The sequence below is a fragment of the Eleutherodactylus coqui genome, chromosome 6 (assembly GCF_035609145.1).
Source record: "Eleutherodactylus coqui strain aEleCoq1 chromosome 6, aEleCoq1.hap1, whole genome shotgun sequence".
NCBI classification, from domain to species: Eukaryota; Metazoa; Chordata; class Amphibia; order Anura; family Eleutherodactylidae; genus Eleutherodactylus; species Eleutherodactylus coqui.
Genome location: NC_089842.1, coordinates 193,755,033 through 193,782,627, shown reverse-complemented (window position 1 = coordinate 193,782,627; position 27,595 = coordinate 193,755,033). Strand labels below are relative to the sequence as shown.

The 27,595-nt window shown below is 46.6% G+C and overlaps 1 protein-coding gene across 1 annotated transcript in view; it reads left to right on the top strand.

Moving 5' to 3' along the window:
* Window positions 1-5,807: 5,807 nt before the first annotated feature.
* Window positions 5,808-27,595, top strand: part of VPS39 (VPS39 subunit of HOPS complex) — a 76,320-nt gene continuing 54,532 nt past the window's right edge. Inside the window, exons 1-6 of the mRNA XM_066608541.1 lie at window positions 5,808-6,026; window positions 12,287-12,352; window positions 17,634-17,698; window positions 17,977-18,019; window positions 18,129-18,223; window positions 24,354-24,452. Of these exons, the coding sequence (XP_066464638.1) occupies window positions 5,954-6,026; window positions 12,287-12,352; window positions 17,634-17,698; window positions 17,977-18,019; window positions 18,129-18,223; window positions 24,354-24,452 (441 nt within the window). The 5' untranslated portion in view covers window positions 5,808-5,953. The remainder of the gene's footprint in view (window positions 6,027-12,286; window positions 12,353-17,633; window positions 17,699-17,976; window positions 18,020-18,128; window positions 18,224-24,353; window positions 24,453-27,595) is intronic.

Below are 27,595 nucleotides of genomic sequence, written 5' to 3'. Positions count from 1 at the left end.
CCTGATTGACATTCAGGATGATGAAACAGATCTTCAGACTGATCCGTGTGGGGACATTTGGCACGGTATGAAGTAGAGGGGGATGCTCATGGCAGACTGACTGCTGTGTGCCTGCAACTGGGAGGAAAGTGAGTAGTATTAAGGCTGCCGTGTCATCCACTCTGACCTGTTCTATGTGCTGCGGCTGTAACACATGGGCAGAACTTCTAAAAAATAACAGCAGGTATGCCTAGCCTCCTGCAGAACGTGGAGCTTGTTCGTTTAGTGGCAGCCGCTTTAAGTACCAGCTTGGCCCGTCGGCTTCCTCCACCAGCAGGACTGACGCGTCCCATACCCCTTGCTTTCTTCAGGTTTCTCTTTTTTTTTATTAGCTTTTTTGGGGGGTTCATTTTATAGGCCGGCTGCACACGAATGAGTCGCATTTTGCATGCGGAAGTCCGCAGTGGAATCTGACCGTTTTCCCAGTCGGCGTCCGCACGAATCTGCCGTTTTTGTTTTTTCTGCTGTACTGCGGGTGGGGTCAAACGCAGTACAGTTTTTGTTTTTTCAAAAAAACACCTGCTTTTCCAGCATCCTTGCGGGCTGCAGGTTGGACGGCTTCTATTGACGTGTCCATGAGGAAATCGCTCAGAAATAGAGCATGCTGCGCTTTGTCCCCAACCCCCCCCCCCCCCCGCCCTCTCTGAGCAGAAAATAGCAATTTATTTCCATTCGTGTGCAGGAAAAAGCACTTTTGCATGGCATATTATGGATGCTAGCTGTATAAGGCCTGCAAATAAGTCACAATCGATGGTAGGCATGATCAATGAGAACAGACCCCAGAGTATAGCTTGTCTTTTTGTGAGTTGTTTCTGTCTGGCTAGACTGTGATGTGAGGCACCACAATGTGTTTTTGGTTATGGGGTAGTGCAAATGATTGCGTGTGTCTGCTAGAGTTCCTTTGTAAGGGCTCCTGTCCACGGGCGATGGTTCATTGCGTTATCCGCGGCGATAATCCGGCCACGGGTAACGCAGTGGATGCTTTCCATAGCGTTGCTATGGAAAGCGCAGCCCGACGTCCACGACCAGAGAATCATAGCGATTCTCCGCTCGCAGGTTTACAAATCATGGCATGCCGTGATTCTCCGCTGTGAGCCTGACAGCTCTCCCCCAAATGTGGAATATCATTCGCGATATTCTGTCATTGCTGTGTACAGGGGGCCTAATCATAGAAGTCCTCCAAGTTTAGAGATAACAGAGCACAGTAGTTTTTTGCCCCTTTTCAGCCGTTTGTGGCATCACCTGAAGGTGTGGGCTGTAATATCCTGCCATAAGGGCTGTGCTAGGAGGAAATACCACTCCCAACAGTCTAAACTCTGCAGTGTGTAATTCTAATTTCTTAAGATCAGCCTTTAGCTACATTTAGGAAAATCAAGTAAGAGAAGCTGAACAATATACAGTATTGAGGATATAATAAGGCTATAATAAGATTTCAAACTAGCTCTGACCATCCCTAAGTGAGCCTGAATCACTTGCTTTCAGGACCAACCTGATTTAAACATGCAACTTGCAACAAAAGGACAGGGAAATGAAACTGGTGCGTCACACAAGACTGAGTGTTCCAGTGTATCATTACAATACCGGTGTAGAAGCAACATTTATACCATGTATTTATAGCAGTGGTTTTTGTGGCATTTTTCCTTTCTGTTATAAGTATAAAATCAAAGCAAAAATACAATCTGTTATAAACGTGAATGATTTGCCACAATTTTGCACTAATTGTTGCAAAAAAATACCACCTGCGATGGGAGATGGCTGTTAACCCTCTTAAATGGTCTGTCAATTCTGAAAGTGACATTTAAATGCCCTGATCTGCCCAGCGGTATTAGTGTATCTTGACGCCACCAGCCAGTCCTGGTGGAGTCAAGATTGACTGGGGCGGAATGGGATGGGGTGGGGTGGGGGGTGGGAGGAGAAGAGAGACCTTATGGGCCCCCTAAAGCTTCTGGGCACAGGTGCAACCATATGCCCTACAGTTACACCCCTGGCACAGGGCTACATAGTGATTTTTGATTGTGCACCCCCTGTTCTGGCCAAAGTTGTCCTGTAGCCCTAGCCTAAGGCTAGTTCCACATGTGCATAAGCGTATTCATGCATGCCTTTCCATGATGGACATTGTGTTTTTGTGTGCGTCTGCACATATTTTACTGTATTTTTTTGCATGCGCATGCCCTGTGTATTTGCATAGGTAAAAAAACACACACAAGCATGCTATGTTTAACTTCAATGGAGCATGCCCTGTGTATTCGCGTGCGCAAAAATATGTCTGTGAATAAGCCCTTAGGCAAAGAGATATTCGAGATCTATTTTTTGTTCCATAAAATAAAGCTGCTACGTTAATAAGATTCACGGAAACCAAGTAATAGGAATCCTGGGAAACCCGATATGCAACCAAAAGTAATATCATAGGGCTCATAGTAGATGTATCACTGGTCACCTACCAAAATAAAGCAGTAAAGCAACTTGTATTACCAATCATATTAAAATATCAGATTCATGGGCAACATCTTGCTATTAATATACCCTAGCCCCACCTTGTCTAGACTGTGACCTCACCCTGAAAAGGGTGACTCTGACTTAATCCCTACCTCTAGTAATCCCTAATAAGGCCATGAATGCTAAAGTATCAGAGGCACAACAGAAGATGGATTGGCCAATTGGGCAAAGGAGGAGCATCACATCCTTCACCCTTATGAAATAATTTGTCCAGAAAGGAGGCCTAGCATCTGTCCCCTCTGGTCGTGCTATTTTGTCACGTTGCAGCAATGCTACAAATCGCATGTTTTCATATGGGTTCTTTTACACATGCAATGTGCGATATGCCTGCGACTAGTGAGGTTTTGTAGCTCATGTTTCCCTATGGAGCCTTCCTCTCTGTTGCATTGCAGTGCACAGAAATGAGATTTTTGTGCAGTATGAGGCAACTTTGACAGTAAGAAATCCTACTGTCAAAGCCGAAACTAAGGCCTGGCTGCAGAAAAAAAAAAAACCACATACATCACCTAGAAGCGCTGTCCAGGGCTCCACTGCAGCTTGCTCTTGGTCCCTGGGGGATTGAAAAATCCCTTTCTCCTGGAAGCGCTGGCTGTGATTGGCTGACACTTAGCCAATCACAGTGAGCGCTTGATGAACGAATCACAGCCATTCATTGGCTAAGCGTCAGCCAAGCACAGCCACCACTTCCCGGAGGTGGGCATTTTTCATTTCCTGGCCACAAGAGATGAAGAAGCTGTGGCGGAACCCAGCACAGTGCTTCTAGGTTCCTCTCATGTGGTGCTACAAAGTCATGGTATCGCCACAAGCAATCGCAGCGATATTGTACTGACGAGCGATGCGATGCTGTGTCGCCCGTGTGATGGAGGCCTTATACAGTTTAAGGACTTGTTTGGAATTGCTGCTAATCTTTCATCTCAGAAGAAATACTTGTAGTGCACATTAGCAGTGTATCTTCTGGCTCCTTGTCTTAATCCCTCACGCTGGGACTGAAGCCTGCAAAATACCGGGGGAACCCCAAGACTTTATGCTGCCTAAGGTGAAGTAAGAAATGGTGCTTTTTCTCCTGCCTGGAAAGCACAAGATACCCAATACATACAGTATGTGGTCCCTTAATGGCTCCAGTAGTAACAGTGACCCTGTTAGTGGTTCCCTTAGTGGTGCTAGCAGTAATATTGCTCTCCAATGTGTCCCCAGTAGTAATAGTGACCCTGTTAGTGGCCCCAGTAGTAACTTTAGGAGCATCTGAGCAGGGTACGATTACTAAAGGGGCCACAGAGTGGTGGCAGAAATACCATAAATGCCACTGAGAGGAAGCATCATTACTATAGGGGCGCCACTACTTCTGAGGCCAAAATTATTACTAGAGCCCTTAAAATGGCCACTGAGAGGGTGCACATTTACTGTAAAGGCCACTGAGCAGAGGCACAATTACTATAGGGGCCTATGAGAGGCGGCACTATTACTGAGGTCAATATTACTACTGGAGCCACTAAAAGAAGCACTATTACAGCCAGGACCACTGAGACAGGACATGCTTACTATAAAGGCCACTTACAGGGGGGCACAAGTACTATAAAAATCACTGAGAGGTGGCACTATTACTATTGGGGGCGGGGTCACCATTATTATTGAGGCCAAAATTACTACTTGGGTCACTGTCAGAGTGTACATTATAACTATAAAGGTCACTGAGAGGGGGCACAATTACTATAAAAATCACTGAGAGGTGGCACTCTTACTATAGGGGGTCATCATTATTACTGAGGCCAAAATTACTGCTTGGGTCACTGTGACATGATAACTATAAAGGTCACTAAGAGGGGCACAATTACTATAGGTGTCACTGATGTGTCGATTATTAATGGGGCCACTGAGAGGGCGCATGATTACTATAGGGGCCACTGAGACAAGACATGCTTACTTTTAAGGCCACAGAGGGGCCACCATTACTATAGGGGTCACCATCATTACTGAGGCCAAAATTACTACTTGGGTCACTGAGGGTGGACATGCTAACTATAAAGGTCACTCAGAGGGGGCACAATTACTATAGGTGTCACTGAGAAGGGGCTTGATTACGATAGAGGTCACTGAGCATGATTACATAAGGGGCCAGTAAGCAGTGGCACGATTACTATAGAGGCCATTGAGAGGGGGCACGATTACTATAGGGGCCACTGAGCAGAGGAAACATTACTATAGGGGGCCACTGAGAGAGGGCATGATTACTATAGGAACCACTGAGAGGGGGAATAATTTCTATAGGGGCCACTGAGCAGACGCTCCATTACTGTAGGGGGCACTAAGAGGCGGCATGGTTACCATTTGGGCCACTGAGAGGGGGCACGATTACTATAGGGGCCACTGAGACGGGACATGCTTACTATTAGGGCCACTTTGGGAGCACTATTACTATTGGGGGTCACCATTATTACTGAGGCCAAAATTACTACTTGGGTCACTGAGGTTGGACATGATAACTATAAAAATCACTGAGAGGGGGCACAATACTATAGGGGCGACTGAGAAGGGGCATGATTATTATAGAGGCCACTGAGCAGAGTCACCATTACTATAGGGGCCACTGAGAGGGGCATGATTACTATAAGGGCCAGTGAGCAGAGGCACTATTACTATAGGGGCCACTGAGAGGGGGCACCATTACTATAGGTGCCACTGAGCAGAGCCAACATTACTATAGGGGCCACTGAGATGGGACATGCTTACTATTAAGGCCACAGAGGGGGCAGTATGTATTACTATATGGGTCACCATTATTACTGAGGCCAAAATTACTACTTGGGTCACTGTGAGGTTGGACATGATAACTATAAAAATCACTGAGGGGGCATGATTACTATAGGGGCCACTGAGCAGAGGCACCATTGCTGTAGAGGCCACTAAGAGGGGGCACGGTTATCATAGGGGTCCCTGGAATAAAGGAGGTACAATCCTATGTTGTGGCACACCCTAACCACGCCCTAAGCCACTCCCCCTTCCACCTTGCCCGGTATGTTTTGATGACAAAGTGGCGGCCCTGGCAGGATAACATGAGCCGCATACTGTGAAGTGATACATGATAACTGACAACCCCGCAGCCCTCCCCAGTAATCCTCACGGTAACTGCCCGGTGGACAGTGCCGTATAACGCCGTGTGGCTGTCAGCCCGGCAGCGCATGATAACTGTATATCCTGGCCGCCGTATCCCCACACACTGCTGGATGATACGTGCTGATGGCAGCAGCCTCGTACACAACGGCCTCCTATGGGAGTGGCCTGCTACCAGGAAGAAGCCGCTGTGTACTGGGAGGCCTCCCCGCCGGCCGCTGTGGCGTCTTGTAGTCCTCCTTGTCCTGTAGAGTCTCCCGGGCGCCCCGTCCAGCTGATGCCGCGGGGTGGCGGGCGGTAGGCCGCAGACATGCACGACGCCTTTGAGCAGGTGCTGATCCTGGAGAAGCTGCCGCTGCAGATAGAGTGTGTAGCCGCCTGGGGTAAGTGCGGGGGCACTGGGGCATTACTGGTACCTCAGGGCAGAGTGCTGGGGGCAATAGTATAGTGTGTGGCCGCCTGGGGTAAGTGCGGGGGCATTGGGGCATTACTGGTACCTCAGGGCAGAGTGCTGGGGGCTTTAGAATAGTGTGTGGCAGTCTGGGATAAGTGCTGGTGCACTGGGGCATTACTGGTACCTCGGGGCAGAGTGCTCGGGGAATTACTATAGAGTGTGTGGCCGCCTGGGGTAAGTGCGGGGGCACTGAGGCATTACTGGTACCCCAGGGCAGAGTGCAGGGGGCACTACTATAGAATGTGTGGCTGCCTGGGGTAAGTGTGGGGGCACTGGGGCATTACCAGTACCCTAGGGCAGAGTTCTGGGGGCATTAGTATAGTGTGTGGCCGCCTGGGGTAAGTGCAAGGCACTGGGGCATTACTGGTACCTCGGGGCAGAGTTCTGGGGGCATTAGTATAGTGTGTGGCCGCCTGGGGTAAGTGCGGGGGCACTGGGGCATTACTGGTACCTCGGGGCAGAGTGCCGGAGACATTACTATAGAATGTGTAGCCGCCTGGGGTAAGTGCGGGGGCACTGGGGCATGACCGGTACCTTAGGGTAGAGTGAGTGAGGGGGGGCATTACCAGTACCGCAGGGCAGAGTGCTGGGGGCATTACTGGCAGACCCTGTGATAAAGATGTTGGACACTTACGACTAACTTCACACGACTAATGCCGCATAGTGGAAAATGTCACATCATTTCTGCATTCAAAACAGAATAAAAATCTGTATTAATGCAAATTGTGACTGAAACGGTCTGCATGTCTGTACGGAGGTCAGCAGACGCAGCGCCCCCCTCACCCCCCAGCCTGTCACCCGGTGCCTGTAGTGAGCGTGGCGCTGCTGCTCAGGCAATGCAGACCAGCGACTCTTCACCCCCCAAGCCCGCTCCGTACACGGACGTGAGCCGTACCAGTATGGCGGGTATCGGAAAGCTGGTAAAAGGGTTTTTTTGAGGTCATTTTTTTTTGGGGAGTGGGGGAAACAGCTGCCCGCGTGTAAGAATAAGACAGAAACATAAACTGAGGTGCCGTCTGGCGTGAGCGGCTCAAGACAGACCCCGTCAGTTATAATGGCGCCCGTCGGGGTTTCTGTCACGCTCCTCGGCAATTTGCCGGACCAAGTAGCGCAACATGCGGCTGTTTTGACTGACATTTTGTGCCGGATCAGTACTGAAGGCTCTGCACGATGCAGATGTGATCGCTCACACGACCGCATCGTGAAACGCTGCGTAAATGGGCAGCGGTTTACTTGTGTGGGGGATCAGATGTCCGCGCGGTTTTGCTCGCATATGCCTGCATATTTTACGCACGCTGACCTGCAGCGGCTTCCTGGGTCTTTTTTTTTTTTTTTTTCTTTACTTCTCATATCCTAGCAACTTGTGTAAAAATAAAGCATCGTACACGCACAATGTAATCGCGCATCACTGTATTCCAAACGCACTCATAGAAAACAATAGGGCCGTATGTGCGCAATACGCTGTAGAAAAGGACGTGCTGCGTTCCTTTTTATGTGTGTAATATACGCCAAAAAATCTATGCAGCTGTGAGTGGAACAATGAAAACCCATGTACTTTTACTGACGCCATACACCCGCTTATTATGCGTGCATAGTGCGCAATTAAATTACGCTCATGTGAGCCTTGTCTTTAATGTCAGCGATATAAGGGTGCTTTCATATTTGCATTAGGGCTTTCCGCTGCAGTTCCATCGGTTCAGTTTTTGGACCAAAGAAATGGAATGAAAATAAAGGTTTCTGGGTTTTTTTCCCATTGATTTCGATATAGGATGGCTTTCAGGTCGTTTCGGTTATGTTTCCGTCTTTTTAAGGAACATATAGCGCAGTGTGCTGTACTACTTGCTTCAGTATAAAAGCAAACTAACAGAAAGGAAGCAAACTGAAAACATTCCGTTTTTTTTTTTTTGTTTTTAAAAACCCACTGAAATCGGTGGGATAAAAACATTTCAGTTTTAATTCCATTTTTCTGCTCTTAAAACAGAACAGAGAGACCGAAAGGCCCAAAACGCTGATGTGAAGAGGCGCTTAAATAGTTCAACACAAGATGCTGCCGTTAATGACTACTGCAGTCTTGGAATTATTCAACCTCCCCCTTCTCCGAGAAGAACTCTTAAAGGAGATGTCCCGCGCCAAAACGGGTTTTTTTTTTTTTAAACCCCCCCCCCGTTCGGCGCGAGACAACCCCGATGCAGGGGTTAAAAAAACCACCCGCACAGCGCTTACCTGAATCCCGGCGGTCCGGTGACTTCAATACTTACCGCTGAAGATGGCCGCCGGGATCTTCTACCTTCGTGGACCGCAGCTCTTCTGTGCGGTCCACTGCCGATTCCAGCCTCCTGATTGGCTGGAATCGGCACGTGACGGGGCGGAGCTACACGGAGCCGCTCTCTGGCACGAGCGGCTCCATAGAAGAAAGCAGAAGACCCGGACTGCGCAAGCGCGGCTAATTTGGCCATCGGAGGGCGAAAATTAGTCGGCACCATGGAGACGAGGACGCTAGCAACGGAGCAGGTAAGTATAAAACTTTTTATAACTTCTGTATGGCTCATAATTAATGCACAATGTACATTACAAAGTGCATTATTATGGCCATACAGAAGTGTATAGACCCACTTGCTGCCGCGGGACATCTCCTTTAAGGCCTCCTGCAGATGACTGGGTTGGATCTGGCATGCGGTATCTGACCCTGTTTACCTGCCGGATCATTCTTTATCTGTACTGCGGAAACGCCGCCTGCCGCGCATGCACAGTGCAGATTATGTTGCACCATAACTGGGTGATCCATGACTTTATTGCAGTGATTGCGGAAGGGCCTCAAGACGGATAGCTTCCATTGCCTGACAGTGGAAACCATCTAGGTGAAAAACGCACAGAAATGGAGCATGCGCCAATTTTTTTTTCTGCCGCGAGCGAAATTTGCACTTGATTTCCGCTCGTGTGCAGTAAGCAGCGGTTCTTCATTGGAGGCTATGGGCAGTATTTGCTGCAGAATCTGGAGCCGGTCACTCAACCGGATTCCTATTGTGGATTTCACCATCGACACCTACACGGACGATCCGCGGTATTCCATAGACATTGAAAGAATAGAACATTCGCATATTGGATACAATTGGGATTTCTGTGTGCGCATTTTAAATCGCAGCTTGTTCTGAAGTCAGTGAAAGCCATCCAATCCGCAATTGACGTTGCTGATAGGCCGCAGGTAACCACATTATTGCCTAGCAATGGTGCGAGAAAGACTAATATATATATAATATATAATTTTAATCTCTACTACACATGTCCGAAGGCGAGCATCCGCGGTCATCTGCAGTAAAGAAATGAGAGGTACGCAGGGTCGCCAGCCACGGTCAGAGCTGGATTCCGCTGCAGGCTTCCGCATGCAGAATCCAACCCGTCCGTGCGTGACCGGCCTTAAGGACCTTTAACGTGTGGAATTAGCTCACCAGGACGCACTGCAATATGCTGAGCTATGCAACTCTGCATGGAAATCCACAGCTTGCTTTTTTTGGTGTGGAGTTTACTGCAGCTCACGGGCAATCCTGCAACCTAATCCCGCCTGTATGAAAGGTTAGACTGCCTGTCTGCAATGGAAAACCCAAACAATCTGCAAATTCACAGCCGCCACATTTGCTCCATGTGAAGGAGATTTTTAAAAAAATCTCACCGTGGCTTTCCCAGCATTTATGGTCTGTGTGAAGCAGCTTCACATGGACGTTGTGTCTTTGCGCAAGTGCCCGCATATTATTTTTCTGTATTTGCATACAAAGAGAAAATCATGCAAGCATTCTGCCATTGCTTTCAATGTGCAATTCATTTTAGTTAAAGGGGTTGTCCCGAGGCAGCAAGTGGGTCTATACACTTCTGTATGGCCATATTAATGCACTTTGTAATATACATTGTGCATTAATTATGAGCCATACAGAAGTTATAAAAAGTTTTATACTTACCTGCTCCGTTGCTGGCGTCCTCGTCTCCATGGTGCCGACTAATTTTCGCCCTCCGATGGCCAAATTAGCCGCGCTTGCGCAGTCCGGGTCTTCTCCTCTTCTCTATGGGGCTCCGTGTAGCTCCGTGTAGCTCCGCCCCGTCACGTGCCGATTCCAGCCAATCAGGAGGCTGGAATCGGCAATGGACCGCACAGAAGCCCTGCGGTCCATGAAGACAGAGGATCCCGGCGGCCATCTTCAGCAGGTGAGTATGAAGACGCCGGACCGCCGCGATTCAGGTAAGCGCTGTGCGGGTGGTTTTTTTAACCCCTGCATCGGGGTTGTCTCGCGCCGAACGGGGGGGGGGGGGGGGGGTTTAAAAAAAAAAAAACCCGTTTCGGCGCGGGACATCTCCTTTAAATATCGGCTATTTTTATGCTCAAAACACAAGAATATAGGACATACTACATTGTTTTTTTTTTCTTCTTGCGCAACCAACCTGCACACACACAAATTGCATGTGACCAAACACATTAAAATCATTGGGTGGTTCTTACTGTGTATTGCGTGCGCAAATTTTGTCTGTGTAATGTGTTTGTGTGAATAAGTCCTCAGGCTGCCTTCACACGAGCGGCAAAATTGCGCAAGATTTGTGCTTTGCTAGGCAGCCTGGCAATTGTCGGGAGACCATGAGCACTAGGGGCTGCCACAAGCACTCGTGTAATAGCAGCCTAATAAGAGCAATCACTTGTCCCAAACACGCCTTATGCAACTGCTGATGGGCTTCATTAGTTGCATCAGGTTTGCTTGAGATAAAATGGACCAAATACCTGGTCTGGCTAGGGCTTTTTTGACTATGTTCTATATGGCTAGGGCTGATACCGCATGAACAATAGCGGCAGCCGCTAGGCCTTGTGTTTTCCCGATAATTACCATGCTGCATCTGCAAGTATTTTGCATCCAAAGCTGCTCGCACACAATAGTGCGGCTAAACGCAAAAAATAGAACAGACTCCACTCAAAATCACAGCACTGGAAAGCGCCGCGATCAAGCGCATGTCTGAGAAGCTATATTGAAATCAATGGGAGCCTTGGACAGCGTTTAGCGCGACGCTGAAAACCCAACGTTAAACGCTGAAAGAAACGACTGTGTGAGGGAGGCCTAAGGGTCCTTTTAGATGAGACGAATGTTGTTTGAGCAAACCAGTAATTGACATCACCGCTAGCTTGTTCACGCTCATGCGGCCTGTTTAGACGGACAGATGCATTGTTGGCTCATTCAAAATAGAAACGTTCGTTCAGTCTTTCACATTCACTGTATAAGCGAATGAAAATAACGGAGCAATCGGTGTTTAAACCAAACGATAAGTGAACGACCAACAAGGGGGTTTTATGTCTGCAAGGAATGAATGAGTAAAAAGTGAGCGATCAGCGTTCATCCGTGGCTCGCATTTAGACTGATTATCGTCCACTTTCGGTCGTTTTAACGATAATCATTCCATCTGAAGCACCTTTAGGCACAAAGTATTCTCTCTGAAGCCTTTGTTATTTGTAGATGTGTGACAAACATTGGACTTCGCTCAGGGATAATTTAGGAATACTTTTGTATAATCGAGTTTTAGTGTTTAGGTTTTATGGGGCCAATATCTCCCTCCTATTTCTCCCTCAAGTTGCTCCGAAAGCAATCCATGTAACTGGTAAATAAGTGGTTATCGCCTGTTATATTAGGAAGGCCCAATGCCGACGGACGGATTTTCGCTGTGGAATTCACGGGCCAGAAGCCCGCCGCAAATTCTCCAGAAATGTCCATTCGTAGACATGCTATGTTAAATGATTCTTCCCTGCCCACAAGCGGAAATCAACTGTGATTTTCCGCTGGCGGGAAAGAATCGTAGCATGTTCTGTTTTGTGCGGAAAATCACAGAGACTGCTTCCATTGCAGTCAATGGAAGCTGTCCGTCCTGCGGCACTTCCGCAGTGAGCACTGCGGAAGTATCTCGGGAATCCGCGTCATGCCCTGCACTTCGCCGGCCGAGACACTCGCTGCGGATTCGGACAGGTGAGTGTGGGTCTCTGGGGGTCACCAGGTCTGATTCTGCTGTGAGATTTCGCAGTCGGAATTCGACCCGGCCGTGGGCATGAGGCCTTATGGTTGTGCTTGTTTGTTAATTTGTGTATTTTTTTTTTTATTTGCAAACAGTTGAAAGAGAGCTGCCCATTAAGCTTGCCCTTAAAAACAATCTTTTTTTTTTTTTTTTCAGAGGACTGGCTTCTTGTTGGTACTAAACAGGGACATTTATTACTGTACAGAGTCAAAAAGGAACAAGGTGAGTTGTCACATTATTTATAGCCTGAGATAGAGCAAGTTGAAGTGCGAGCTGCAAAAGGCCTCCTTCACACGGACGACAAAGTAGCACGGTTTTGTTGCATTGCTACAATTCACATATATGTGAAGCCCATGCTTTTCTATGGGTTAATTCACACATGCAATGTTTTGTAGCATGCAACATCCCGCCAGAATTACCCCGCTGGTCCGGCGATATGCCCGCGACTGAAGTTTTGTGGCCCATATTTTCCCTTTTGGAGCCTTCCTCTCTGTTGCATCCCAATCGTGTTTTATGTGGTTCGATGCGACTTTGACAGTAGCAAATCCTGCTGAAAAAAGCCATAAACTTAGCCCTGCTGCAGGGAAAAATAGAAAAAAATAGTATACATTACCTTAAGGCTGGGTTCACACAGGGCAGATTCCCGTTGGAAATCTCGCGGTTTGGCCGCAGCAAAAACCGCGAGATGTCCGCCGGGAGAACCGCCGCGGTTTAAGCTGCGGCAGCCTTGAAGCGGCCCGGCCGCTTGCTTTTCCGTTGCGGCCGGCGCTCCCATAGAGGAGAGCGCGGCCGCGACGAAAATGAACCAAAAAAAAAAGTAAATAGACATGCTGCATCTTTTGAAACCACGGCTGCGGCCGCCGCGGTTGCAACCGGACTTACCGCAGCGGATTAGCCGTCCCGTGTGGACGAGATTTCTGAGAAATCTCATCCACATGGCTGGCTAATCCCGAGATTAGTGGTCGTGGGCGGATTTGCTGCGGCAAAACCGCGGCAAATCCGCCCTGTGTGAACCCAGCCTTAAAGCGCTGTCCGACACCACAGCAGCTTGTCCCCGTCACTTTTTCTCTTCATCTCTTCTGGCCGGAGATTGAAAAATCCATGCCTCTTAGAAGCACTGCCTCTGATTGGCTGATGCTTAGCCAATCACAGCCAGCGCTTAATGAACCAATCACAGCCATTCATCGAGCAATGGCTCTGATTGGCTACGCATCAGCCAATCACAGCAAGTGCTTCCAGGGGGCGGGGATTTTTCAATCTCCAGCCAGAAGAGATAAAGAAGATAACTGCCAGGGACGACCGAGAAGAAGCTGCGTCAGAACCCTGGACAGCGCTTCTAGGGTGATGTATACTTTTTTTCCCCTGCAGCTAGGGCATATTTTTGGGGTAGGGTTTGTATTTCAAGCCCCCACCCACATGCAACTTTGTAGCGCTACAAAATCGCGGTATCACCGTGAGGAATTGCAGCGATATCACACGTGCCAGCAATGCAAAATTGCTGTGATTTACTTGCGCTGATGCCATGCCGCCTGTGTGATGGAGGCCTAAACCTGCAGCTCTACCTGCTGCTCATGTTACAGGCTTTTTTCTCATGCTACATTAGAGCTGCAGTTGCTATCTTGATGTTGTTTAGAAGACAATTCTGAGACAGAACAATTTTAAATGGGAACAGCACATGCTTACAGCTTTCATTTTAGCCAGCATTAATACTTCTGTGGCCAGTGATTAACCACGGCAGTCAGAAACCTGAATGGACTATGATTTGCTATGCCTTGAAGCATGCGGGGACCAAGTGGAAGCAGAGTGCATTGGAACTTAAGAGCTTTGTTTATTTATTTGGTTTCTCTTTTTTTATCATTATTAACATTTACTTAATTCCCTTAGAACCTGTGGGTGTATGCCATCAGGACCGGGTGATTTTATATAATTTTTAATCTTTTTTAGGCCTCATGCACACGGCAGGTCTGGATTCCGCCTGCAGAATCCTGCACGGAATCCGGCCCCGACCATGGCTGGTGATCCAGAGTACCTGTTGTCTGTTTAGCCGGCGTACGCGCGGACCTGTTTTTTCCGGCTTCTCCGTACTGCGGATGATCCACGCAGCTCAGCATCGCACATCCTCAATACAGAGGTTTTTTCTGTTTTTTTTTTAAACTCCTGTTTTCCTGGCGGAATCCGCAGCCCGTCCACAATTGACAATGGAAATCGTCTGTGTGGGAACCGCCGAAAAATGGAGCATGCTGCGTTTTTTTTTTTTTATCCGAGAGCGGAAACCGGAATTGGTTTCCGCTCGTGTGCATGAAGAATCATTTTTCCATAGCATGCTATGGAAGGTTATTGCTGCGGAATCCGGAGGTGGAACGCCAGCCCCAGATTCCGCAGCAAAAAATGCGCCCATGTGCATGAGGCCTTAAGGCAGCTCTGGACTTCTTCCCGGGTTAAGGATTATTTACACAGAGCGATGATCACTCAAAGATCGCTCAAACTACAGTTTAAGTGACAGCTTTGAGCGATCATTTTGCATAAACTATTAAGTAGCTACTTAATAGCTATTTAGCATGCAAATTAAGCCTTTACCTAAATGCAGTTATTAGCCGAAGGGCTCTTATCTGTTTTCAGTTCCTTTATTCTCCTATGGGAAATAATGCTATAAGCACTATCCATGGTGGTTGACCTGAATTTACTGATCGGCTAGCAGTGCATTAAAAAAAAGGGCACGATGGCCATGCGTTTATACGCAACGATTATTGCTCAAACGAGTGCTTTTTTTTTTTTTTTTTGAGCGATAATGTAAATGCATTTTTGATGCTCCGTGTAAATGGGCCTTTATACTGGCTACATTTAAAGGGGTTGTCCCGCGCCGAAACGGGTTTTTTTTTTTTCCAAACCCCCCCCCCCCCCCCCATTCGGCGCGAGACAACCCCGATGCAGGGGTTAAAAAAGAACACCGCACAGCGCTTACCTGAATCCCCGCGCTCCGGTGACTTCTTACTTACCTGCTGAAGATGGCCGCCAGGATCTTCTCCCTCGGTGGACCGCAGGGCTTCTGTGCGGTCCATTGCCAATTCCAGCCTCCTGATTGGCTGGAATCGGCACGTGATGGGGCGGAGCTACACGGAGCCCCATTGAGAAAAGGAGAAGACCCGGACTGCGCAAGCGCGTCTAATTTGGCCATTAGACGCTGAAAATTAGACGGGCACCATGGAGACGAGGACGCCAGCAACGGAACAGGTAAGTGAATAACTTTTGATAACTTCTGTATGGCTCATAATTAATGCACAATGTACATTACAAAGTGCATTAATATGGCCATACAGAAGTGTATAGACCCACTTTGTTTCGCGGGACAACCCCTTTAATGGAGAGTTTACTTTATCACTCTGCATTTCACCTGACATTTAATGTTCCTGAGTGGATGCATTGGTGAAAGAAAACTACTTAATAGATTTTGCTTTCTCCTCATTTCCTTGTACAATTCTTCTTTCATCCTTTTTTAAAGTAACACTTTTCATTTCAATCTTTTTGCTATTTATATAATTGAATTACAGTTTAGGGTTAGTTTTACTTTCTCTGTCTTCACCTTTGCTGCTTTTCTTTTTACATAATTAGTTTTTTCCGGTTACTTCTGGTTTTAGTAACTTAAAGAGGTTGTCTCGTGAAATCAAGTGGGGTTCAGCACTTCTGTATGGCCATATTAATGCACTTTGTAATATACATCGTGCATTAATTATGAGCCATACAGAAGTTATTCACTTACCTGCTCCGTTGCTAGCGTCCCCGTCGCCATGGATCCGTCTAAATTCGCTGTCTTCTGGCGTTTTTAGACGCGCTTGCGCAGTCCGGTCTTCTCCCTGGTGAATGGGGCCGCTCGTGCCGGAGAGCTGCTCCTCGTAGCTCCGCCCCGTCACGTGTGCCGATTCCAGCCAATCAGGAGGCTGGAATCGGCAATGGACTGCACAGGTGCATCGTGGGTGAAGATCCCGGCGGCCATCTTGGTAAAGAAAGAAAGAAGTCGCCGCAGCGTGGGGATTCGGGTAAGTAATAAACTTTTTTTTTTTAACCCATCCCTTGGGTTTGTCTCGCGCCGAACGGGGGGCCTATTGAATAAAAAAAAAACGTTTCGGCGTGAGACAACCCCTTTAAATGCTTTTGTTGTTTGTTTGTGTCCCTTACATCTTTAGTGAGCCACATTGGTTTTTCTCCTATTCCCAACCCTTTTATTCCTAACTTATCATTTCTTTATTTTGTTAGTCTCCCAAAAACTGTAATAAAAGCAATCCAAAAGTCATATGAACCTTAAAATGGTACCATTAAAAACTACATCTCTTCCTATAGTATAGAATTTTTGTTTTCTAATGAGAGAACCCCTTTAAGCATTCTCTGGCTAAGCACTGATTTTGCATCTGTCTCCGATAGAGGTCCTGGGCACTCTTGATTTTTAAATTGCCTATTCCTTCCCCCCCCCCCTCTCCTTTCCTTTCCTTGGTTTTTCATATGATACCTTGTTCTCATAACTTTTTACATTTTTTTATACTTTTTATTTGTTACTATGTATTTTTGGTTTCTCATTATTCTAAAGTGGCATTTTGATGGTAGTGTTAAAACACCACACCTTGAGTCCTTTTTATTTTGTGACAAGAACTAGACATTGGTCAATAGCCAGACAAGACTTAATGTTTAGCAACTAGATTTAGGCCAATTTCACATCTGCATTGGAATCTCTGGCCGGAGGTTCTGTCGCAGATCCAGCTGAAATTACCAGAAGAAAAATTGCTGCATGCAGCGCTTTTTTTTTTTCTGTCCAAAAGCTAGGCAGCTGGAAGGCAAACGGACGGACTCCATCATAGTCAACGGAGTCTGCCCGGCGCTGTAAGGTTCTGTCCAGAGACGGAACCGGTCATCCTTGGGGATTCCCCTTTCCTGCTCTCCCAAACAGCAGGTGTGAAACCACTCTTTACCTGTATTCTAGGTTTGTAGTAAACCTGTAATGTGAAATCTATTTTCATTGTTGCCATACTGTCCTAAGAAAATGCTGTCATGCAGTAGAAAAACCCAGTTTAAAGGGGTTGTCCAGTTGTAAACTATTGATGGCCTATCAGCAGGATAGGCCATCGATAATAGATTGGTGGAGGGTCTGCCATCTGGGATCCCCACCGCTGCTTGCTGGGTTAGCGTGTTCATACAATGAGCTGATTGATACAGGAAGCAAATTGCTCTGTTCCCACTGCAGTGGCCAGATTTGGTATTGTAGGTTCCCACTCACTTCAGCATGAGCTGGGATGCAATACTAGGCCTGGCCAATGTAGTGTAAATGGAGCTGTGCGCTTCGTACAGTGCACAGGCACATCCAACAGCTGATTGATTGGGGGTCTTTGGTAACAGCGAATCTACTATTGATGACCTATCCTGCAGATAGGCCATCAATAGTTTTACAGCTGGACAACCCCTTTTAATTTGTAGAGCTTTTCTAGAATATAAACTATGCATTTCTTTTATTTTTTAGGTTGTAACCAGTTTGAGGTAACGCTAGAAAAATCCAATAAGAACTTTGCTAAGAAGATTCAGCAGGTGAGAGGTTAAACTTAAAATTTTTCTTCATTAGACATCTCTGGCAACCATCTGGTTGTCAGGGGTCAGCAGCCGAAACCCCCTAACAATCAGTTGTCACGGAGAAAACTGTGGTTCAAAAAAATTAATACCGAGTCACAATGGGTCATTGAGAGCTGGAGCCGTTCTTTGCACAAGTTCTCGGATTAAAAGGAGAGACCTGATATCTGTACGCCCTAATAGAGCATATAACGAGGGGTTGGTTGCTCTGGTATTTATGTTATCTGTTCTTTTCCCAGATTCATGTTGTTCCTCAGTTCAAGATCCTTGTCAGTTTGCTCGGTGAGTTGTGTATTATGAAATAATTTGTGATCATAGGCAAGTTTTGCTAACTGAATTCTGAAATGTTGTTTCTTTTTTTGTCTTTTTTTTTTTTTTTTTCACCACATAGATAACAATGTATGCGTCCATGACTTGCTCACCTTCCAGCTTATGACCACTATTTCAAAGGCAAAAGGAGCATCTTTACTGTCTTGCGATTTGCAGGTGAGATAGCTTTACGCTTTAGTTTAGATTTTGCAATTTTTTTTTTTTCTCCTGAAAGCCACAAGTCACTTAACCCCTTAACCCTTTCCAATTCATTTATTTTTTCTCATCCATTCTCCCCAGCTCCAAATAAATTGGAGCTGGGGAGAATGGATGAGAAAAAATACATTTTCCCTTCACCCTCCTGAACTGACAGAGTTCAGGAGGGTGCAGGTGCTCACTGCACCGTGGAGGGACCTGCTTACCTGTCCAGCGTCTTCCGCATTCTCCCTTCTGCCTCTCGGCTCGGCGATCAGGTGGCACCCAGTGGTCACATGATCGCCGGGCTGGGAGGCAGAAGGGAGAATGCGGAAGACGCCGGACAGGTAAGCAGGTCCCCTCACGTTACAGGCTCCCGGATCGGCGTTCATTTGACCGCTGGGGTGTCAGGTAACACCGGCGGTCACATGATCGCCGGCCGGAATCTATGTGTATTACATAGCGCTAATTGAGCGCTATGTAATGTGTAAAGGAGAAGGCAGAAAGGGTTAAAAACCCTTTCTGCCTTCTCCTGGGGGCGTGCTTGATGAGGATCAGTGCAGGAGTGCATCTGCACCCGATGTGTCTGATGATCGGGTGCAGATCCACTCTTGCAGTGCAGTGTCGGGCCTGTCCCGACATCGGAGCTATGGAGGGAAATGATTATGTCGGGGCAGACCCGACATTGGATTCGAAAGGGTTAAGGACCAGGCTGTTTTGTACCTTAAGGACCACACACTAGAGATGAGTGAGCGTACTCGCTAAGGCAAACTACTCGAGCGAGTAGTGCCTTATTCGAATACCTGCCAGCTCGTCTCAAAAGATTCGGGTGCTGGCGGGGAGGGAGGGGGGGGATCTCTCTCTCACTCTCTCCCCCCTGCTCACTCCCGCAACTCACCACTCTCCCCCACCAGCACCCGAATCTTTAGCTCCTCCGGGTTATCAGCTGTCATTAACAGGAGGCTTAAAGCGCTGCCGTAATTTTACTATCAGCGGTTCTTTAAGCCCAGGACCAGGCACCGTAAATTTACTGTGCCTGGTCCTTAATGGGTTAAAGGGTGTGGTTACACAGGATGGAAATGCAGGATTTCCACATCAAAACAGTCAATCTGCAGCATTTACAGTAGAAGCCATGTGGGGAAGATTTAGAAAATATCGTCCACATGGAGATGAAAAATTCCATGCAGAATCTGCTGAATATTTGTAATACGCTGTGGATTTTAAATCTCTGCAGCATGTCGTGCAGCGTGCGGATTGTGACAGCAGTTTTCAGCTTTTGAAATGCACAGCAGCAAAATTTATATCATTTAGGTACAGATTTGCTGCTATGGAAAGTCAGCAGTGAATACATCCTGTGTGAAGGCATGCTACACATTCAGATCTTTATCTCAGTAGTGTTCATCTGCTCAGGAGAATGGCTTTCTCCCATGAGAGTTCATTAATAATATAATATCAGTTTCTTCTCTACAGTCCTGTAGATAAATCATATAGTTTGCTTTTGTGAAACAAATGCTGCAGTTTGCATAGTCATGTGCCCAGGAACTTGCCCTGGAGATCTAATCAAAGCACTGAGTGCATCACTTAAAATAAGCAGAAGCCATGCCCACTTCAATTAGACTTGTTTATATTCTCTGTAAAACTTGAACCAGATTGTCTATAGTGAGATTAGAGAAGATATTATTTCTGAAGAGACATCTGAACCCTTGGATACATCCTGCTGGCTGATAGCATTGTTTCAGCTGCTGTCCTGCTGGAGAACAATGGAGCTGAAAGCAGATAATAGGCCTCCAGCTGTTATCTGCTTAAAGCAAATGAAGCTAATCTACTAAGTAGTTTATGCAAAATGATCGCTCAAAACTGTCACTCAATCTTTCATTTGAATGAATTTTGGCCGATCATCTTTGTGTGTTAATGGGGCTTAAAGGGGTTGTCCCGCGCCGAAACGGGTTTTTTTTTTTTTCAACCCCCCCCCCGTTCGGCGCGAGACAACCCCGATGCAGGGAGGTAAAGAAAGCTCACCGGAGCGCTTACCTGAATCCCCGCGCTCCGGTGACTTCTCTACTCACCGCTGAAGATGGCCTCTTCCTCCGTGGACCGCAGCTCTTCTGTGCGGTCCACTGCCGATTCCAGCCTCCTGATTGGCTGGAATCGGCACGTGACGGGGCGGAGCTACACGGAGCTACACGGAGCCCCATAGAAGACTGCAGAAGACCCGGACTGCGCAAGCGCGGCTAATTTGGCCATCGGAGGGCGAAAATTAGTCGGCACCATGGAGACGAGGACGCCAGCAACGGAACAGGTAAGTATAAAACTTTTTATAACTTCTGCATGGCTCATAATTAATGCACAATGTACATTACAAAGTGCATTATTATGGCCATGCAGAAGTGTACAGACCCACTTGCTGCCTCGGGACAACCCCTTTAAGGCTAATTTCACATAGTGTTTTAGGTCACCATTGAGCTTTCTGGCAGGAGACTAAATTTTAATACCTGGAAACAGTATTCAGACATATCCTACAGCAGATCTATCCACTTTAATAAGGCAAACCAAGAGCAAAACTGGAAACTTTGAACTCCATTAGAGCTGTTTTCCATTCGTTTATATATTTTCTGGATGGTACAATATTGTGGTAACTATTATTTTCAACTATCCTTGTCTGGGGTATCTTACAAAGGAACTTATACTTTGAATTTCTTTTACATTCTAAAGGCATAAAACTGACACATAGTTGTATACAACAGGGCTTTTTGTTTAGAACATATGCCAAGGTTGGGCAAAAAAAAGCAATCACAGCAATAGGTGCACAAAGCTCATTTTAGCACTTCTGCCTCTTCGTCTCAGTGATTGTTGAAGGTTTCAATACCTACCACCAAGGAACAGAACTTCCAACATGTGTCTATGACATGGCAGAATTGTTTTTTTTTTTATCACTGAAGGTCGGATGATGGATATATCCATCCGAGAGGGTGCTATTTCCCACGTCATGACAGAATATAGCCATTAAAATGATCTCATTGGCACTGCCCTGAGTACTTGTAGGATCATGATCAATATTTACCACAGCATTACCACAGACCCCTTTTTGGGGTCTTTTAGGCCTCCTGTCCACGGGCGACATATCATTGCATTATCCGCGGCGATAATCTGCCTGCGGGTAACACATGAAGCGCTTTCCATAGGATAACTATGGAAAGCGCAGCCCGATGTACATGAGCGGAAATCCGCTGCGATTTTCCACTCTCATATAAAAAGTCATGCCATGCCGCGGTTTTCCCTGATGAACCTATCATAATGGTTCATCATGGAAATTTGGGGTGACTTTAGTGTTCTCCCACGTCGGAAATCCGCTGTGGTAAAATGCAACGCCCGTGGACAGGCAGCCTTAGTGTTTCCTTACGTCCTGGGTATCTCTCTGGGTCATCTTCCTTGGCATCCTCCTCCAACTCTTTAGGGCATGACCCTACCATGGCCTCCCCTCTTTCCCACACCTGTGCTGAGAAAATGACTCCTCTCCTGCCACTTTCCTTCCTCCAGGGCTCTTTTTAGAGATAGCAGCACTTTGACCTGTAGGCCTGCACTTACAATTTAAGTCCTGGTTTCTCAGGCCTACACAGGCTGAAGCTGGAGGGTGGGACTTCCTGTTGGTGTGCTGGAGGGGTGGGACTTCCTCCCTGAAGTACATAGGCTGTTAGCCAGGTCCTGCTCCCTCACCTTCAGGTTTTTCCCTCTCCCTAGTTAACTGCTCTCACAGCCGCCTACCATAGAGAAATGGCCATCTCAAATGGAGTCCCAGATGTCCCAATACTGACAGCCTCCTTCAGCAGTGTCCACAGGAACAGTCTCTGCAGCTCTCCAGCAGCCATTCATGTGCTTCCTGATCTCTTGTCTTAGGCCGCCTGCAGACGGGCGGGTTGGATCCGGCGGCGAGAATTCTCGCCGCGGGACCCGACCCGAGCGCCTGCAGGCAGGAGCGCGTACTCGCCCACGCCCGGCGGCCCCGGCTCTTTCATGTGCCGGCTGACAGGCAGCCGGCGCATGCGCAGACCGGAGCCGGCGGCTGGGTGAGTGACCCGCACAGAAATAGGACATGCCGCGGCCGTCTGCATAGGAGTGCGTATTGTAATGCACTCCTATGCAGGCTTTCAGTGGCGGAAATCCTGCGGGAAATCCCGCCGCGGGATTTCCGCCCGTGTGCAGGCGGCCTTAGACAGGGTAAGCTCTGTCCTTGGTGTTCTAATGAGACCTCTTACTTGGCCCCCGCCGGGCCCTCATCCGAAGTGGGTGGGCTCATTGCCCTTGATGGTATCGCACTGTCTTTGCCAAGCTCGTGCCTAGCATGTTTCTCTGGGTGATGCACCAGTCCACCCTACTCGCATCAATTGTGAATGAAGTGAATCCAGTACATGGTAAGCCTCATCTATCCTCCATGCTTTAGTGAGAAAAACCACTGTCTTGGGACACAGGTTCCACTGTAATTAGCATGGCGGTGAAGCTGCTACGGGTGCATTTTACCTCCTCACCGCAGGAGGAGTAATTCTTTCTCGGTGAGACTATGCCTCTTATAGCTGCGCAGTGTTGGTGTGCATCTGCCACCTTATTACCCTCTTCCATAGGAGTTATTGCAATACCGTGAGTCTCTGTATGTGACATGACTAGGCAGTTATTGCAAGCTTTAAACCTGCCTCATTACTTCCTTTCGTGGGAGGAGTAATTCTACGATGGTGACATCCTGTATGATTCATGACTATGCAATCATGGCAAGCGTTTGCTTCATTAACTCCTTCCGAGTAACTGTAGTGCTGTGACACTCTGCATCAATCACGATTATGCAGTTATGGCATGCACCAAGCTCTCTCATTAATCATTTCCATTGTTGGAGGCAATGCATGACAGCTGGATATGGTGTTGGTCATGATGGCAAATGCAGCTATCAGGCCCCTGTATCCTCATACCTTCTAAGGCCCAGTGCCCACGGATGGCGATTCCGCGTGGAATTTCTGCTGGTCCACGCTGCCGTGCACGTAATCCTATGCAGACAGATACAGTACTATCTTCCATAACGGCAGTTTTGTCAAGACTATTAGATTCTCTTTCTCCCAGGGACCCACCTTTTTAAACAAATATTACCATCTCACACTGCAGGTATGCCTTGGGTAGATTTGTTTCATGAAGCTGCTTGCACACGTAACCCACCCAACCTCTCCTCTCATCAGCTTCTATGTTCTGGTACACTGTTCTTCTGTCTGTCCTCATTTGGTTTTTGGCAGTGCATAGCCCCCGAAGACCAAGGGCATCTTCCCCTTTTGGTAGAGAGCATTTTTTGTCAAATGGAATGGTATCGCTCTATCGATAAGGGCTTCATCCACCTTGGTGAAGGACACTTCCAAGGCTACATGTTTTTTCTGAATGCTACTTAATGCATTTTGTTGTTGGTCACATGGCTCAGTGGGTGCCAGCTTACTGACCACACTCTCCTTCTCTTTTACCCATCCCTTGAGAACTGCTTTGGAACATCCAACGGTCTTGCTGTGTCCCCCAATAACACCAACGAGAACTAGATTTGGTTACTTGCCATAAAATCCATTTCTTGTCTCATTGGCTGAGTGCGGTGTCCCCCAATGAACAAGAGGAGAAATGGATTCTACGGTAAGTAACAAAAATCTTGTTTTGCTGCTCATCGGTGGCATTTTTTACAGCTGCCCTTTTTTAATAATAATAATTTGTCTGGCAGAAACTTTCCTTATTAAGCCTTTTGTCAGATCATTTGTCCTCGCTGTGAATCACTTGCATCTTTTCACAGCTCAATTATTTATCTTCAGTTTCTATTAAAATATCAATTGTTTTCATGCCTTTTGCAATACATTGGACTATTTCTAGCTTCTCATTTCAGAAAGGTCTTTCTTCCTCCCCATATTGCATGATAACTGTAAGTTGGTTATAGTGATTCTGTCATCAGATTCATGCTGACCGAACTACAGGCAACATGAACCCGAGACGGAGGCACCTGTTGTCCAAATGAGTCCTTTTTTTTTTTTTTTTTTTTTTTTTGCATGAATAACCCCTTTTAGTATTGCCACTTATGTTCTTTTTTTTTTTTTTTTTTTTCCAGCACACTAAGGCCGGCGAAGAAACACTAAAGATGTGTGTGGCTGTTCGTAGAAAACTGCAACTGTACTACTGGAAGGATCGTTCATTTCATGAACTTCAGGTGCTTTACTGCTAAATTAAATGAAGCAATTGTGCCCATAATCTGTTTTTATGCATTTAGGCAAATATGCAAAGAAAAGCTATTAAAAAGCTCCGTGTGGTAGCTAAGTGTGCCACGGCTTGCTTTACTCTTGCAATTTCTTGGTTTCTCTCCGTCTGTCCTGTAGTTTTGACAAGAGTCTCAGTCTGTTGTGCAGGGGGTTAACCGCCTTTTCAACGAGGGCCACATCAGCCTTATGGTTGCCGTCAAAGGGACGCTTATAATTGTAAGACTGTATAGTAATAGGGTCCCCAATAGTGACCCCAATAGTAATGGGGTCTCCCATCGTGGCCCCAGTGGTATCAGTGTCTCCCATAGTGGCCCCAGTAGTAATAGCAACCCCTATATTGGCCTTTAGCTGGGCAGCATCCTTACAGGCATTCCACTTGCCTAGCTTGTAGCTCCAGTCTGGCGGTGGCAGTGTGGAGTCTGTAACCGATGACCTCTTCCCTCAGTATCCTCTGCGCTGCATTCAGGACAGCATACGTAGACACCGGGGAAGGGGTCAGCGGTCACAGGCTCTGCCCTGCCGCCACTTAGACCGGAGCTGCAGGCTGAGTGAGTGGAATGCCTGTAGGGATAGAATACTGCATAGCCGGCGAGCTACATAAAATGAGGTGGCATGCCAGATTTGGGCCACAGGACTTGGAATTGACATTTGCTGTAATGCTTTTATTGCTGCTTAAAAAGAATAAAGTGTAAGCCTTACTGATCCGATTAGGGACTTTTGATGCGTAACAGAATATGTCCACTCGGACATTTCTGCATCACAATATTATCTCTATGGGGCTTGAATTCCGCACCTGTTAAAATCATTGCGTCTTTACTTTAAACCTGGCATCACATGGGCCGGAAATCTTGCGGAATGACCGCGCCGAAAAACCGCAAGATTTTTCGCGAAATAAGCGCAGCTTCCAAAACGTGACTTTGCCGTCGGCATTCTGCTGCAGAGTGGCCACTGTTGAGACGAGGAAAGAATTGACATGCCGCGGCTTTGAATTCCGCACCGTATGTCAGATTTTGTGTGGCTTGGCCGCAATGTGTGGACGAGATTTTTTTCAAATCTCATCCAGTTTGCTGGCTTCTCCCGGGTTAAAAAGACGCTGGCGGAATTGCTGTGCAGAAAGTCCGCACAGAAATTCCCTGTCAATTTTTTCCCCGTGTGAACCCAGTCTAATGCTGCAAGTTTCTGCTGTGAAACTAAGGATTGTGAAATTGTTGTTGCGGATTTCTAAAATACAAGAGATATAATTCCACAGTTTAAGGCTGCTCTCACACAACGCTTTTTACCTCAGCTAGCGCAGCGACCCAAGCACTGTGCTAATTGCGGTACAACACCACCATTAATTTCAATGGGCCTCGCAAACATGCGCTCAAACACGATGTTTCTAACCCTGCGATTTTTGAGCACTATTGCATTTTCGTGCGTTTTCAACGCGCCTCCTCAAACACTGTGACACGCGGTCAAAAACGCTGCTCAAAATTTCAAGCAGCATTTTCTGAACACCTGTGTGAGAGCAACCCAAGTCTGCATAAAAACAAATTCAAGAAGTTCCTCTAGAACACATTCCGTAGTTTAAAAAAAACAAAATCCGCATCTGCACTGCGTCCTGCGGGCAATTCTGTCCCATCTGAAAGGTCCCTTAATATCAAATGGGATCCATCAGGCTGCACCATTAACTGTTTAAAACTGGCACAGCTGTCATGGCTCATTAGAAATGAAAGTATGAGATGGATGTGAACATTAAAAACATTTAAAAACACAGGATGTACACTTGCGTTCTGTTTATTCAAGGTTTGAATGGAAGGGAATCGGGAGCTGATCTCACTCCATAGTATGCTGGTGCCAGCTGTTTATCACAGCTGACACTTGCTGACAACGACCGCGATCCATTGTAACACGGATCGTGGCTGTTAGCCCTGTAAGTGCTGCTGTCATTTCTGGCATTTAAATCTCCCAAACGATGTTCGCGGGTCCCATATGGCCCCCCACAATGAGATCACAGGGAGCCGTATGAGTGTCATGGGAGCCGGGGGCCTTCTGAAAGGCCCCAGGCTTGTCATGGCAGAATGCCCATCGAGCCATGCCCGTGGGGGGGCTTGATAGACTGCCTGACCGATAGCAGTTTGATGTAATGCTATGGTATTACATCATACTGCCGGAGCAAAGTATCACTAGTTGTTGTCCTCTCTGGAGACTAAAAAAAAAAGGAAGTATAAGATCAATAGTTTTTTGTTTTTTTTTTTACTAGTTATTAAAAAAAAGGTAATAAAAGTCAAAAAACACTTTTTTGCCATTTTTGTAATAAAAGAATCTAAAAAATAAAACAAAAATGCATATTTGGTATCGCTGCGTCTATAAAAGTCTGATATGTCAAAGTAACACATCATTTAGCCCACGTGATGAACGTAGTCAGAAAAAATGCAACAAAAAGCGATCAAAAAGCCGTATGTATTTCAAAATGGTACCGACGCAAACTACAGGACGTCCCGCAAAAAAACGAGCCCTCGCACAGCTATGTTGACGGAAAAATAAAAAAGCCATTGTGTGCAGAAGATGGTGACAGAAAATAATTTTAAATAAATACCTTTGAAAAAAAAATTGTACAGCAAAAAAACAAAACAATGTTTGGTATTGTAGTAATCATACTGACCAATAGAACAAAGGTATCATAACATTTTTGTTGCAGTTTGTGTGCCATAGACGCACCGAAAGATGTCGGAATTTAATTTTTCTTCCATTTCTCTCACTTATAATGTACTGATAAACTGTTAAAAATTCTATGGTACATTAAATAAAACCATTGAAAAATACAACCCATCCCACAAAAAAACAGCAGTTCTGCTCTGGTTTCTTCTGATCTTGGATGTTGGAATAAAAGCTCATACAGACTTCTCTGCATGAGAAATCTTTTTGCTGGATTTTTGCTATGTTTGGATTACTTGCCACCCCCGGTTGGAGGTGAGCCCGTGCATAAGAAGTTTCATTTGATGTGTGGCTAGCTGGAGATCATTTAATTCTTTATCAATAGTAAACCCACAAGATTACACTTGATTGTCCACATCATAGTAACATAGTATGTTAGTCTGAAAAAGACATGTCC